At 40.9% G+C, this 15,945-nt stretch overlaps 2 protein-coding genes across 9 annotated transcripts; both read left to right on the forward strand.

The window, feature by feature from the left end:
• Positions 1-1,246: 1,246 nt before the first annotated feature.
• prr13 (proline rich 13) lies at positions 1,247-3,501 on the forward strand. Its single transcript, XM_028406389.1, has 4 exons — positions 1,247-1,341; positions 2,114-2,177; positions 2,376-2,848; positions 2,956-3,501. The coding sequence occupies exons 2-4, from the start codon at positions 2,162-2,164 to the stop codon at positions 2,995-2,997; spliced, it is 531 nt and encodes a 176-aa protein (XP_028262190.1). The 5' UTR covers positions 1,247-1,341; positions 2,114-2,161; the 3' UTR covers positions 2,998-3,501.
• A 252-nt stretch (positions 3,502-3,753) lies between these two features.
• LOC114435552 (poly(rC)-binding protein 2) lies at positions 3,754-15,250 on the forward strand. 8 transcript variants are annotated; one of them, XM_028405293.1, is made up of 14 exons: positions 3,754-3,871; positions 3,952-4,096; positions 5,280-5,409; positions 6,187-6,210; positions 6,320-6,352; positions 6,481-6,597; positions 6,676-6,807; positions 6,915-7,043; positions 7,414-7,488; positions 8,171-8,212; positions 9,327-9,426; positions 9,885-9,937; positions 10,076-10,245; positions 10,820-11,753. In XM_028405293.1, the coding sequence occupies exons 3-14, from the start codon at positions 5,341-5,343 to the stop codon at positions 11,268-11,270; spliced, it is 1,395 nt and encodes a 464-aa protein (XP_028261094.1). In that variant the 5' UTR covers positions 3,754-3,871; positions 3,952-4,096; positions 5,280-5,340; the 3' UTR covers positions 11,271-11,753. The 8 variants fall into 8 exon arrangements, with proteins under 8 accessions (XP_028261094.1, XP_028261095.1, XP_028261093.1 ...); XM_028405294.1 differs by having other exon boundaries at positions 3,778-4,096; positions 9,354-9,426; XM_028405292.1 differs by having other exon boundaries at positions 3,779-4,096.
• The last annotated feature ends 695 nt before the right edge of the window (positions 15,251-15,945 follow it).

Below are 15,945 nucleotides of genomic sequence, written 5' to 3' on the forward strand. Positions count from 1 at the left end.
TGTTCACTTATGGCTGGAGACACCAAATGACCACAGCAAAGGAGGCTCATGAGCAATAACTGGTGAAGTGTAGTGAGACTGTTCACTTTCTGTCCACTGAACAGAAACCAGTCTATAGCAGTCAGCACACTGTACACTGTGAGTTAAAGAAAAATTGACAATTGACAATGATTTGTACCACTGATTGGCTGTTTTAAGCTGTCCAGTTTCAAAGATACTGATAAAGTTGCTCAGCTAAAAATGTTGGATGATGTGTTTGCCTTGAAATCTAGATTCTCTTCCTTATACTTGTTTTAACTACAGTCTATTTTATATATGTTATCCTAATAATAAGGTCAAGGGTTAGTTGAGAGTCCAGTTCTTTCTGCCAGTAAAACAGATTTCTCATTTATACATGTGACCACCTTGATTTAAATGAGATAATAAACTCTTTTGTGCACATTTGATGTTCAATGAATGCAGTCACCTCTATCTGTGCTTCATCTACAAGATACTAATGTCTCCATCTGCAGTGTTGTTTCACAGCATCTGCTGCTAATGTGTTGAAGGGGTGTTTCAAGCTTAAAAAGAAAGAACTCTTGTAATCTGAAGTATGCTGTCTGTTATATTTATATAACTGCAGGATATTATCTGTAAAAGATGGGCTGCCATTATGGGCCCCAAGTGGGTTTCTCCGCAGCTTCCACGGTGCCCCCGAGTCTAACTAGTTTTTAGTTAGATCCCACTCAGAATTTGTATGGGCAAACACTCTATAATTTGCCCGTAGGTGTGAGTGTGAATGGTTGTTTGTCTGTATGTTGCCCTGTGATGGACTGATGACCTGTCCAGGGTGTACCCAGCCTCTCACCCGTAGATAGCTGGGATAGCCCCCCCCCACACCCTGTGACCCTGCACTACAGGACAAAGCGGGTTCGAATGATGGATGGAAGGATGTTTTAATGTCAGGGTGTTACTGGAAACATAGATGTAAAATACAAGGCGGCCATCATTAGTGCCTTTTTAAAATCATTAGTCATCAAACCTCTTTAAATCTTACAACAAAATACCTGCCTGTTAACAGCTGATCCGTGCTGTAATGTGTGCAGTGTGTTTGTTGACAGTGTCTCTGAACATGGTTGGTTGGGAGTAAACAACATTACAACAAGTCATTTGTTCCATAGAAACTCGTAGATCCACTTTTCATTCAGGGCTGTTGGCGTTGTGCCATTACGTAAGCATTGTGCGTAATCTTTAACAGCGGGCGTGGCGTCCTCGTGCCAATGTTGCAGCTTCCGCAGATGCGGAAGTGAATTACGTAGCTGCGAATTCCTGACAAACTTCACGGCGAGCAGAAGTTATAAGGTAATAAATACACATTTATCCTTACAGTTAGAATAAGTAGCGAGTGCGGGTTAAAACGACTGAAACACGGACTATTGAGACCTTTTTTATGCGGTGACTGTTTATACCTGTGAGGTAAAGTTAAATCTAAAAAACTGGCTGTCGTTAGGAAATTACTCTTTTCCGTGAATATTTATGTTTTTTTTATAAATAATTCTGTGAGTAAAATATTGTGTTTTAATTATATCAGTAGTACTTTAATCATTTTTAAAAATAAAACAAGCCCACAAAGTTACAGCTACAGTACTGCACCAGCTCTACCTGTGTGAACGTTGTACTGTTTATTGCAAGAGGAGCGACAATATTACACTGGATTTCAGCCAGGAGTTCTTCATATAATGGCCACTATGCCTTTTTGCACACTCATACCAAATGACTGTAAAAACAGGAACACATTGACCTCAGAGCTGAGTGTATAGCAGGCAGCCTGTGTGTGTTTTTTATTGTCTCTTTATCAACATCCTTTTTGGTCAACATATAAAGACTGCAGCAGGTGCTTTTCTCTGTATGCACCATCGTATAAATGAGTGTCCTTTTAATTGAGAGGTTTTCTGCCCTTTCAAAACAACATGACAACATCAGGATCTGGTGACATATGCAGCAGATATTTTACTGTAATGCTTGTTGTATTAGCAGTTGGGGAAAATTGTGGATTTAAAAGTCTGAAAGTCTGGATTTGAATATGCATACTTGTTTTATATTGTGTCATTTAATTCCATCTGCTTTTCCCAAGATTTGTGTATGAAACCTGACTTCTTTTGATGAGCTCATAAAAGTAACCATGTGGCCAAATCAAGGTGAGATATCAAACATCAACCAGCATAACACTCATTCCCCTATATTAGAGGGGTATATATAGTGGCAGATCAGGCAGGAGTCATTAAAGGTTATCTTTCCTGTAGAACAGGTCACACCTTGCTCTCTTATTAAACAAACTAAATAACCTTATGTTATTTATCTTATTTATATGGTGGCATGTCATTTCTGTCTCTCAGGACCTCCTCCTCCTCCTGTGGGCCCCCTTAACCCTGCCTACCCTCCTGGTTACAACCCTGGATATCCCACTGCCCCTCCAGCAGGAGGCTTCCCCCCACCTCCTCATCCAGCATACACACCTGGCCAGTACCCAGTTGGTGTGAACCCACCTATGGGACCTCCTGTGCCTCCAGGAGCAATGCCTTATGGAGCTCCTGGACCTCAGCCCTACCCTATGGCTCCAGGTGGATATCCAGTGCCTCCTGCAGGTTTCCCTCCAGGTCCATACCCACACTCGCCAAAAGGAGGTCACCATAAAGGCCACCACAAAGGTCACCATCATCATGGGGGGTTAAATCCCATGGCTGGAGCATTAGCTGGAGGAGCAGCAGCAATGGGGATGGGCTTAGTTGGACACAAGGCTCATAAAAAGATGAAGAAGAACAAGAAGATGAAGAAAGCACACAAACATGGGTACCACAAACATGGCAAGGTAAGACTGGGTATCTGATGTGTGACGCATTTGATAGATAGATAGATAATTATTCTGTGTTTTAGTTTTGTTTTACATGCATACTAAATTTGTCTTTTCCTCCACAGTCCTCCAGCAGTAGCAGCAGCAGCAGCAGCGACTCAGACTGAGACCCTTTCACTACCACAAGCTTTCACAGATACGCTGCTTTATGAAGAGATTCTTGTTCAGAATTTGTGCAGTTACCGTATTAATCATATCTTACATGACACTAGAAATGTATGCACAGGCTGTTGCTGTGAACATCTTCATATCAATCTGCATTTCACCATGTCTTTAATGTGTTAAGATTAAGATTTACTTTATTAATCCCTCTATGGAAATTCTGTTTGTTTTTGTTCTTTTGGTTTATAGTGTTATGCAGTTAGGGACTCTTTTTGTTATTTTTTTTACTATATTTAATAGTAAAAGTATAAAACAACCATATACTGGTCTGCAGACATGAGAGAGGGTTGAGAAAGGTTTTATTCTTTGATTAACTTTGAGGTGGAAAGTAAGGTAACACTGAGTGTTCATACATAACGTTTTATTTTCACTACTGTACAAGGCTGTGTTGCATTGCATCACAAATATAATGTAATTCCTAAAATAATAAACTTAAACTAATATGTTCAGTGGATCCTTCTCTATATTCAGAACATCATTGGTAATGTGGTGAATACATTTAAATGACAATAAACATAACGAGTCCACTAGTGGATTTTTACGTATGTATTTTATTTAAATTAGAAATGCAAAATCCTCCAAAAATATATATTAAAAAAGCCCAATCAAAGTTTAGAAATAAGGCATGTGGGCCGTCAGTTATTGACAGCAGCAGAGACTTCCTGCTGTGACGTTTAAACTAATGTAACAATGTTTGTATTGTGCGTACTACGTCTTCTTTTTTTTTAAAGATATCCTTTCCTGCGACCTGCCATGTTGTTATGATAACACCCTAAAATGTGCTGCTGCTGCAGGGACCTGGTTTTCGGGATCCTTCGGGTCAGATTCGGGGTGGGGGGTTTGTGATGGGTGAAAGGGGAAAGTTCAGAGGTGATAATTTTGTTGTCTTTGTGTAAAAGGAGTGGAGCTCGATCTCACATCACTCTTCCCTCTTCCCCGAGTCCTTTCTAAACTCTCCCCCGGGTTTCTACCCTCCCGAACCTCTCCCCTTCTACCCTTACAACCCCAACCCTCCCCCCGATCACCTACCAGCGCACGAATCAGGTAAGTTTTTATGTCGTTGTTTGGTGTTTTTGTATTTGTTGTTATGATCTGAAGTAGCAGAAAGAAATCGCGCCCAGCAGCGCCAGCTAGCTCTTTCGGCGTGCTAACAGGCCGCGTGAGGATGAGCACGCAGTCTACGTACAGAATGCTTTAGCTAGCTTAGCTAATCACAGGGAAGTTTAATTTTAATGTCGCCTTTAAAAAACTGGAAAAACTACTTTCCTCTGTGTAGCGCTTGGATTTCCCTGAATGAATCCTATACCACATTGTCGTAAATAGTATCGATATTTGGTCAGCTGTTAAATACGTTGACGAATTAAGCTAACTAGCTAGCATTGCTAAGTAGCGCACGCATGCTCCATTCATTTTTCCAAGCTAGCTGAGCAACCAGAATGCTAAATGGCTAACAGACTTACAACTAGCTTTAGTAGTTAATGTAATAGGCTTATAACAAACCAAACAGCAATGCTGAAGTGAGCATTAAAATATCTTTTCACACAGAATATACCCGTGTATATGTTTCACGTGTGCCTGATAATGAAAGGCTTTGTTGATAAACTTGATTCATAGCTAATGATGATGACATCGTTAGCAAGCCATATGTTTATTAGTTCACATTGAGATGTAACGTTATTTCACTTGTTTGGAAACGCATAAGTTGGGCTGTAATGTCTTTCGGTGATGCTTGAAAAGAAAGGCATCCCACAAACTGCACGTAGCGTGCACAGTAAAAGAAGGACCCTAAATATTTGATGGCTTCGTGGTGGTGCGCATCAGTTTGCATAAGCACCAACGTTAGCATCACCCCCAGCTTTAACGTTTAATTAGGCTCTTCTTTGCCCATGACGGGAATCTATCCTTATGGGAAATTATGATTAACCATAAACATGTGTGTGCACATTTGTCCTCAACCCTTCTTTCCAACTGGACGTGGTATCTGTTGTTGTTATAACCTAGTGTGTGTTTATGACATGATTAGTTTGGTAATTAAACAGCTAACTGGGTAATTTGGATCCAGAGTCCTTTAGATACTTAATGAATTGTTGACACATCCCGTAGCTTTGTAGTGATTTTAAGTATGTATGCAGAAAGACAAGCTCAGACATGTTATCACTGGTCACATTTATACACAGTGTTTTTTTTCCTGTTATTATCGCTTAATATGTTTGTTTATACCCCTTAGATCCATCTCGGCATCCAGAGACCCCCAGTTCTGTACTGACGGCTCAGTTGCAGTTGCAGTTATGGACTCCGGTGTGATTGAAGGCGGGCTCAATGTCACCCTTACCATTAGGCTGCTCATGCATGGCAAGGTGAGGTCACCTATTCTATTAGTGTATGACATTACATGTATGGATGTGAAGGCCCCCCTGGGATGTGTGAAAGGCATGGACTGATGGAATGAGTAGGAATATTGCTTGATGACGGGATCTTGTGTCTCAAAGCAAAGTGGAACTATGTTTTTACGCAAGGTGCTCCAGCCTAAGAGAGCATATTTGCATCATGTCTTATCAGTTATATTCTCGTATTCTGTGAAAATGCCTCCTAATTATTTCCATTGAAAGGTTGCAGAATAGCTTGATATTAAATCTCCTTCTAAATCTCACTACCAACATTGAAGTCCCTCACCAATCCATCTGTTTTTTTTGTGTGGCCGTAGCGTAGCCTTACACTTTTTACATCTTGGGTCCCACAGTATCCGGTTGTCATGGTGATGTCAAATGCTGAGATGCCATGTGTTGAGAAACGGCTGCTAAAAATACACGTCAGCTTACACCGCAGACTTGCCAATCTGGTATACGTCGACAGGGACAAAAGGCCCTCCAAAAACTCTGCTAACTTTTAGTATCTAAATACAGAGACCCTACCTTAGCAGCATATCAGTACTGCATGCTTGACTGCATCCTTGGCCTCACTGTGGTCAACAGCACCATCTTGAGTCTGTGAGGGAGTCAGAAGAAAAACTAGTCAGTGCTAGAATGTGGGGTATACGCGATGTAGCATGTTCATCAATGCCATTTGTAGTCAAGGTTGACTTATTTTGATCAAAAGTCGAGTCATAACGGGACATTATTGTTTTCCTGTTTTAGGAAGTCGGAAGCATCATTGGAAAGGTAAGCTTCTGTTTAATATAATTGAAATTGGCATTGTTATTAATGAAACTTTCAAAAAATTGAAAGTTTTATATGATAATTATATTTCCAATGTTGTTGTGACTAATAGAAAGGTGAATCTGTGAAGAAGATGAGAGAAGAGGTGAGGCCTTTTCACTGCTTTGCTGTATTTATGGTACCATACAACAGTATGTTAGGTGAAGTTTTTAGTTTTATTGTCAGGAGACTTCAGACGGCTTTCTTTCTAGTTCCTTGCTCTTCTCTCTGTAGAGCGGTGCTCGCATCAACATCTCAGAGGGTAACTGTCCTGAGAGGATCATCACTCTGGCAGGTCCAACTACTGCCATCTTTAAAGCCTTCTCCATGATCATTGAAAAGTTGGAAGAGGTAGCTACCAATTTGTGCTTAGTAATGTCTCCACCCATTTACAAACATGATTAATCATTGTCATTTTTTGTTTGGCAGGATATAAGCAGCTCAATGTCAAACAGCACAGCTACCAGCAAGCCCCCAGTGACCCTACGGATCGTGGTTCCTGCCAGCCAGTGTGGCTCACTCATTGGGAAAGGTGGCTGCAAGATCAAGGAAATTCGAGAGGTGCGCATAGTGAGAGGCAGATTGTAGACTACTGGAGCTAGAAAATGTGAACTGCATTACTAAAGCTAGTAGTGATAAACACCATGTTTTGTATTTGTGTGTTCTAGTCAACCGGTGCTCAGGTACAAGTGGCAGGAGACATGCTCCCCAACTCGACAGAGCGTGCCATCACCATTGCTGGGACTCCCCAGTCAATAATTGAGTGTGTAAAGCAGATCTGCGTGGTCATGCTTGAGGTACGTGGACTCACATGGTATCTTAAAGATGTGAGATGCTGTCTTTTGGCTTAAGTAAGAAGGAGAGTTTAAAACTCAGTCTTCCAAGATGAAGGAGGAGCTCCATGGTCACCAGTGATGTTGACTGCTATCATCACTACTGTGTACCTCTTTATAAGTGTTGTAAAGAGAAACAGGTACACGTCATGACTGCTGGACAAAGTTTTTTTCGGAAGGAAAAATAAATGTTTTTTTTGTTAGCACCTGTGTTGACCTTATGTCGCAAACTTATCAATAGTTGCTTGTTTTGCAGGCATCAATAACACTGAACCTAACAATAGACCACTTGCTTATATGACATTTTTTGATACTTACTTTGTCTCCTCTACAGTCTCCCCCTAAGGGGGTCACTATCCCCTACCGACCCAAGCCTTCTGGATCACCTGTCATCTTTGCAGGCGGACAGGTACGTGTGGCATGTCAGTGGGTCACAGGATTTGTTGTGTATGTTTCTTTTTTGCCATTTAGCCATTAGGTTTTCAATTAATGAGATACAAATGTTATGACATGTGCATTGCTTAACTCAAGATAATAAAAATCAAGTTTTCACACTGGTGTTTATAACTGGACATTTAGAACCTTAAGAGAGTAGCAGATGTATTTTAGGTTAGAACAGCTGCAAAAAGAACGACTTAGACTAAATGATTGAAGATAATGTGAGCAACCTGAGCGCTTCGATCGTGTAGATTTAGGCTACAGGCAATTTGTTACAGGGTCGCCTCTCTTTGTGTGATTCCCCAGAGCCTTGTCATTGTTTGGAGTGTAAGGTTTCAGAAGTGAGGTGGCCTATTTCCTGCTGCTGCTGTTCTGAACCAAAGCACCGTCTGGTACTTGTTGGCCTGTTGTTACAAGCTCTGTTATCTTACTAAATACCTTTTATTCTTTGGAAAAAAAAAATCCTCTCCCTTTGGTCTCTTTAATTCTTCTGTGATGTCTCGAAGGATCTCTCTTTTTTTCAGCAATGTGGAGACTTTGGACAAGACATACTTATTGACAATACAAGTTCAGATGAGTCTTTGAGAGATGTTTTAGTTAAGCTGCAGAGATCATATGTGAGGCTATGAAAGCTTTGTTTTCATTTGTTTCAGGCATATGCCGTACAAGGACAGCATGCGATTCCACAGCCGGATGTAAGTGCAGTAGACAATTTTTACATGCCCCTCCACCCCTTCCGCCCCTACCACTTCCTCCCATAATTATAACTGTCCTCTCCCAAATTGTGCAGCCGCCCACACCACTTTTTTTTTTTTTTTTTTTACAGCCTCTAACTGTATAACTGAACTCGCCCATTTTTCTTTTTTATTTTTTTTTGCCTCCCTTTGACCTGCAATTATGTTTTTTCATTAACCATTTTAGAGAGCAGGCCGGTTCATGTTTGTGTATTTGTCGGTTGACTGGCAGTCGGTTGATAAGTAAACTCGACATTTGTTGTTTGTGTTTGTCCAGACTCTCCACTGTTCCATGAATAATAATCCGATCCTGCTGCTCACTACTTTCTGTTCAGTATTTTTTTTCTCACTTTTGTGCTGCTTTGTTTCACATTTCTCATTCATTAGACTGTCCCAGATAAACACTGTTCTCTCCTCTTCATTATTACTGTGTTTTGGCCACTCATCGCTTGATTCAATTAATCTTTTTTTCTCTTTTTTAATGAGTTCCATAAGGCGCACTGGATGTTATATTAGCCCTACCTTACACTGGCAGAGAATTATCAGTCAGATACAAAAACATACTAATTCCATGGTAACATTTATATAGTGCAAATACACTGTATGCTCATTATTCTCTAAGCAGTGTGATTATGTAATTAGTTCTTGTGTGATATGTATTGCTAGTACAGTGTGATATTGAGACTAACTAAGTTCATGTTCAGGTCTTGTATTGGTTAGGAAATCATATTCAGAGTCCTCCCCCCCTTCCTCTGTGTATTCTGACTTCTGAAGACTGCAAGAAAACTTTACCGAGAGATGCAGCCTGCACTGTGGAGGAAAGCATATGGGGTACCCCACATAGACAAGTCATAAACACAATGAATGTCAGACACCAGCGATCTATGTAGAGCTTTGTGCAAGCATAATAGATCTACACACCACAGAACCGAGTGAAGTGTGTGACATCTCTTCTTTTCAGGGTCTCTGTGTAACTGTCTGTACTGACTGTGATTTTGTTTTTTTTTGTTCTTCCCTCTTCCTGTGTTTTCCGTTTCCTCCATTTCTCTCCCTGCCTCCTCTCTCACTCTCACAGTCTTCCTCTGCTGCTATCTCTCCACAGCTCACCAAGCTTCACCAGCTGGCTATGCAGCAGAGCCCCTTCCCCATCGCACCAAGCAACCAGGGATTCACTGGTAGGCAGCACAACAAGGCCTGGTAGCTTAGATGCGACGCTTGCACTGGTCAAAGATCCTAACCTAAAGTTGTCCGTGGAAACGTCATGCGACTGGATGAGCCCTCTTTTTTATCACATACTGTCTTCAACTAATCAGATTGTTTCTCAGGGTCTGCACCATAGACTGTGACAAGAAAACACACCATTAACTGCTGGTAGTTCCTCACAGGGTGCTAATTTGCTTAGTGGTTTAGTGATGGGCACATAGCTCACAAATCCCACAGGAATCCAGCTGCATCACAAGACAAGTGTTTTCACATAAACACCTCAAAAGAGGCACTGACAACCACAAGCATGCAATCTCCTTTCTGTGGTTTAAGCATCTTTCTGTCACGTTCTTGTTGGCGTTTTCAGGATACTGTCTTTACTAGCTTCTCTTGAAGTATAGTTGTGTTTTATACTTGTTTTCTTTGTCAGGGATAGATGCTTCAGCTCAAACCAGTTCCCATGAGATGACCATTCCAAATGATGTAAGTCTTGCATTATTTGTTAGGTTTGCTATGTCACACAGTAGTGTTGCGTTTTGCACATTTGAGTGGTGCTATGAAGGTAAAAATGCATATAAAAGCCTTTCTGTTGGTTAATGTCCCTGCTCTTCTTCACTGTAGCTGATTGGGTGCATCATTGGCCGCCAGGGAGCCAAGATCAACGAGATCAGGCAAATGTCAGGTGCCCAGATCAAGATTGCAAATCCAGTGGACGGATCGACTGACCGCCAGGTTACCATCACCGGTTCGCCTGCCAGCATCAGTCTGGCGGAGTACCTCATCAATGCCAGGTAAGTAAAACAAGAACGGTACGATGGTTTAAAAGTGGTGGTGATTGTAGCCACGTGCTACAGAGGATCGGGGTGTTTTTTGTGCATTTGTTCAAGTATTCGTCTGCATTAAGGCAGTTTATGATGACATATTTTTCATCTTATTTCTAATCTTATAATGTCACAAGACCACAGTGATCCTTGACACTAGAGTAGTTTATGTGCCTAATATCATGTAAATAACTCACCAACCAGGTGCATCAACTATTGTACTTCAGATTTCTGGGCAGATTTAAATTAGTTGCATTATTCAATTTGTGCTAATCATGGCTGTGGTGTTTGCTTTCTGTTAGTCTGCACTTTTCTTTTCTTCCACATTGATCCATCACTATTATTTTATTTAATGTATTCATTTCTAAAGAAGCTTAGTGTCCTGTGTTTTGGTCCCATCCCTGAGTAATTTCCTCCCCCACACCCCACCCTACACCACCCTTCCTCCCACACCTAACACTCCACCCCCAACCATTGCTCACCAGCCTGCCCTGTGATCCATCCCGACTGTGTTGTCCCTCTCTCCTTGTCTCTCTTTCTACAGTGTAGAGTCCTCTAAACCTCCTCCCTCCTCCTCCTCCTTGAACCCTGAACAGACCAGCCTGTGCCCTCCCTCCACCTCTACTACTACTACTACTGCTACTACTACTACTACCACCACCTCCTCTGCTGCTACCTCCTCCTTCTCTTCTTCCTCCTCCTCCTCTTCTTCTTCCTCCTGTGTGGTGCCCCCCACAGCCTCCATCCCTCTGTCCTTGTTGGCTCCAGGGCCGCCTCCTCCCTCCTCTTCCTCCTCCTCTTCCTCCTCCACTGATTCCCTGCTCCCCAGCTCTCCTGCCTGTGTGTCAAGTCTCCTCAGTCTCAAGCCCCTCCCTCTCCTGGCCCTCCATGTTGTCAGCGGGGCCAGTAACCCCACACACCCAATCCCCACTGAGCCCAAAATCGCTTCAGAGCTGGGCTCCAAGTCTAAAAGGCGAAGGCTCTCCCCTTACTAATGAAGGAAACATAAGTCATCTACTGCTGAAGTACTGACAATGCTCTTTGTTGTCTGTACCTGCACTTGCTTTTGTACCTGGCTGTGCCATGCCTCGCTTATTACAGAAAAGCAGCCCCTTGTTATAAAGCCAGAAAGATGGTCGATGCCATATTTATAAAATAGATATCTGTAGCTTGGTTTCACCTGTCTCTTTAAAGAAACGACATGTTAAGTGCATTATATTTTTAAATGACTTTGAACTTGGCATGGACAGGGAGTTATTTCACCGATTTACTGAAGCATTTCTCTCTTTGTGTAAGCTCTGCTCAGGTAGCGGCTCTCTTTAAGATGTCACCTTGTATTTATGGGATAATAGATTTCTTGTGACTATTGTTAGCTGTCATAATGGAGTGTGTCATGATGACGTTTCTGCTTATGTAAAAAAAAAAAAAAGTGATTTCAAATCAAATTAAATCTGCCCTCAGGTATCAAAGCCACCACATCATCCTTTAGGTTTGTTAAAAATACAAAAACATCCATCTGCTTAACATGCTGTATTTGGTGTATTCACCTTCTTGGAAAACAGATACATGAGAAAATTTACCGCCCTTTCATATGTCTGTCTTATTGTGAAGCTACAGCCAGCAGCTCTTTAGCTTAGCTTACCATAAAAATTGGAACTTGTGGGATACAGCTAGCCTGACTCTGATTAGAGATAACAAACTCTGCCTGCCCTGTTGCCAGGCAACCAGCAGACTGCAGGAAGTTACTTTTCCAAGCCAAGAAATAGTCTGCCTTGTAATCTTGCATAATCAGTGCACCCATTCATTTTCACACTTTTTTTGTGTGGATAAAACAGACAAGATGTAAAGTGTTAATTAGGTTTCTTACGCTTGCAGGAGAGCAGCAGAAGTTTAAACTAATTCATTCTCTGTTCCATCATTTTAAATGTGTTGAATTTGGAGCATATTACATTATACATGATGGTAAGACTGTTACTCAGACAAAAATACACTAACAGGCATCTCATTAGGCTTTTGCGCACATTGTTTACAGTTGTTTCATTTTGACATAATATTTAACCAAGAAAATAATAAGCAGATCTATACAATAAAGTGTAAGGAGGTTTATTTAATGTCAGCTGTGAGCGAGAGCACTAGGGCAGCAGTAGTTGAGCCACCGTCAACAGAATGATAATGTTATTACCAGTTTCCAGCGGACTGTGTAAATGCAATGTTGTGGCACATTTTGATGCTTGGACATTATTTTTCTTAATCCATTGTAGAGCCATTCAGTTTATAAAAAGACGTGTGTGTACAGGAAGTTTACAAAGGCAGCAGATTGGGACTTGGCAGATATTGAGTTACTTGGGTCGGAGTAAAAAGACTATTTTTCTGTTTATATGCAAAGCTGTGCTAGTGTCTTGCAGTTGGGTCTTAGGGTCATTGTCCTGCTGGAAGGTGAACCTCTGTCCCATCTCAAATATCTGGAAGACTAAAGCAGGTTTTTCTTGAAGGATTTGTCTGACATTGGCACCATCTATTAAATCATTCAGTTCTGACCAGTGTCCCAGTCCTTACTGATATAAAACATCCCCACCCCATGATGCTGCCAACACCATGCTTCACTGTAGGGATGTGTTCTCAAGATGAGGTGTTGGGTTTGTGCCACACAGTGTTTTCCTTGATGGCAAAAAAGTAGACTCCTCTGACTAGAGTAACTTCTTGCAATTCTTTGGCAAACTCCTAATGTGCTGTCTGCTTTTCCATAAAGCTTTGGACTGTACAGCTTAATATCATCCTTTGAACAGACACTCCGGCCTCTTCTGTGGAGCTTTCTAGCTTCTTCAGGGCAATCTTTGGTGTCTTTGTTGCCTCTCTGATTAATGGCCTTCTTGCCTGGTCGGTGTGTTTTTGTGGGTGGCCCGCTCTCGGCTGGTTTGTTGTGATGTCTTTTTTTCCCCTTTGTTTGAAGTAAGAGATTTAATTGTGCTCTGTGCGAGGTGACCTTACTCTCATCTATACTTCTCCACAACTTTGTCCTTGACCTGTTTGGAGAGCTCCTTGGTCTTTATGATGCTGCTTGCTTGGTGGTACCCATTGGGTTGGTTTTCAGAACAGCAGTATCTATAGTGTGATGATTTGACACAGTTTGCACAACACACACTCTCGTCGTTCACAAGTGCTCTGGGTACCTTTTTAAGTAGGTAGAAAAAAAAAAATAGGAGAAATGCCAAAACAAAGCACTGTACACAGTTCAGATGGGATGAATCTTCTCATGTAACTCTTTGCTAGTTTTCATATACAGCTCCATTAAATATCACTTTGATCAATGGTTGGCAGTTGGAGCACCAAAACTTAATGTATAATTGTTTTTTTTTTTAAATCCCCGCGACACCCAGGTTTTGATGTGAAAAAAAATTCCATATGATCTAATATAATAATTATAATAATGATGTAATGTACAGTATATGATGTTTATCCTGTCTATTTGATTGCATGCCTTACTCTCTCTCTCTCTCTCTCTCTCTCTCTCTCTCCCTCCCTCCCTGATCTCCGGGTGTGTCTCCCTCTCTCTCTGTCTCTCTCTCTCTGTCTCTCTCTCTCTGTCTCTCTCTCTCTCTCTCTCTCTCTCTCTCTCTCTCTCTCTCTCTCTCTCTCTCTCTCTCTCTCTCGTCTGTTTCTCCAGGCTTTCGTCTGAGGCCACAGGACTGGCAGCCAACTGATAAAGACACTGCATCTGCACTAAATCTCACTTTTATATCATCGGCTACCATTAAGCAGTCAATGCAACCATCCAACTTAAGAGTTTATATATTTTACTGCCTCTTCCTCACTCAAAATCATGTCACCCGCCACCGATTTGATCCGCCGAGTTAATTATTTATTTTCTTTTTTGGTTTCTATGGTTTTTAGTCAAAAGAAGCAAATAATTAGGTTTTTAATTCCCCCTTTTTGAGTCGAGTTGGAGGTTTTAATGATTTGTTATTAGGCTTTTTTTTCTCCATTGAATCTCTTGCTCTCTTACCTTTTCTTTGTTTGCCATCACAGAGGAGTAGAGTTGAAAAACTCTTGAATAGGCGTATAGATTTAGTTCTGTACAGTCAGGTTTTTTTCTTTAAAACAGAAAAGACAAAAAAGGAAAAAAATAAAAAGTATCAAAAATAAGAATAGAGTGACTGTTTTATTCTGTGTTTATATACGCCCCCCCACCCCTTTCCCAGTTCTACCAGTCAGTCTGTCATCTCCACGTCCATCCTTTAACTGAACACGGCATCCTCCCCTTACTCGTCACCTTATTCTAATGAAGTGCTTGTAACATTGATCACACTTGGTGTCACTGGCAAAAACGTAGCTGTACATGCACTGTCACTGATTATATTCGATTATGATGAAAAAATGTTCTAACACTCACAAAGGAATTTATCCAGATAATTTACAATGTTTCTCATTTATCTCCTCTACATGTCATTCCTGTTTTTTTTCCTCCTCCCCCACTCTTCACTCCTGAGATCATGTGTTGATATTTTTTGCTGGGATGGGAGGTTTTTTTGGGGTTCGGGGTTTGGGCTTGGCTCAAGGGATCAGAAGCAGAGGGCTGTCCTCGCTTTTTTTGTAAAGACTGATATATACTTTAAAAAAAGTTGGAATATTTGTTTTAAATGGAGGAAATATTTTTTTTTAACTACCAAAGGGGGTTGGGGGGGGGGGGGGGGATTAACTCCTGGACACACTGACCGATCTGTCTGATGAAATGTGATGGAGGCTGAGAACTGAAATCATTGATGCTCTGGAACTAGACAAAGAAAGGGTTGTGAGTTAACACTAGTTTCCTGCTCTTTGCTTTGCTCAAGTCAGAATTTATTTTATTTTTTATTTGCAGGAAAGGATTAAAAAAATAAAAAATCTTTTGTGCACGTTTTTTGAGACTGTAGACCTGGGTGCCACAACATTGTTAAAAAAATACAGAAATAAAGATGTGAAATGCTCAAACTTCAAATCTTCTTGTTTTTTATTTTCATTAAAACACACAAAACACAAATTAAGATTTTACACATTTCTTTTTTTATTTTAAACTGTTTTCTTAAATATATTTATTGTACAGTTACAATAATGCAGTATAAAAAGCATTTCGGTTCATACAGGGTTGTTTCAATTCATCACCTCCACAGTCCAGACACCAGAGGGCAGTAGTTTTTGCTTTTTTGGCAACACTTTCATTATCCTGCTGGAGGATTTCTAGCTTTAGTTCTTGAGGGGCACACACAAACAGTTTTTTTCTACAAATGTAAACAGAAAACATCTGATTTTAAAAAATAAATAAAAAAAGCTGCCGTTCCTAGCTTATAGAGGGCAACCTGATCAGGTCGCAGAATAATGGGGGTAAAGGGTGTAACGTTCTGTTGTACAGTCAGCTCGAAGCAGGTGGACATTCAGAAGGCTTATTCAAGGGACGCATATACATACATGTTTGTTATTAGGAAGAAGATATGACCACAAGCTGGCCTACATTTTAGCTGGTGAGGGACAATGTGAGTTGTGAACTTTAGGATGTAAGGATTAAACTAAGAGATTTATTTATAAATGCAATTAAACTGGATCGAAGCACTGACTTCAAGGTTTGGTATGAAATGAAACCCATGACATCATCCAGAAACATTACAGTAATATAACAGCATTATACAATCCACCATA

Source organism: Parambassis ranga, chromosome 5 (genome assembly GCF_900634625.1).
Source record: "Parambassis ranga chromosome 5, fParRan2.1, whole genome shotgun sequence".
Taxonomy (NCBI): Eukaryota; Metazoa; Chordata; class Actinopteri; family Ambassidae; genus Parambassis; species Parambassis ranga.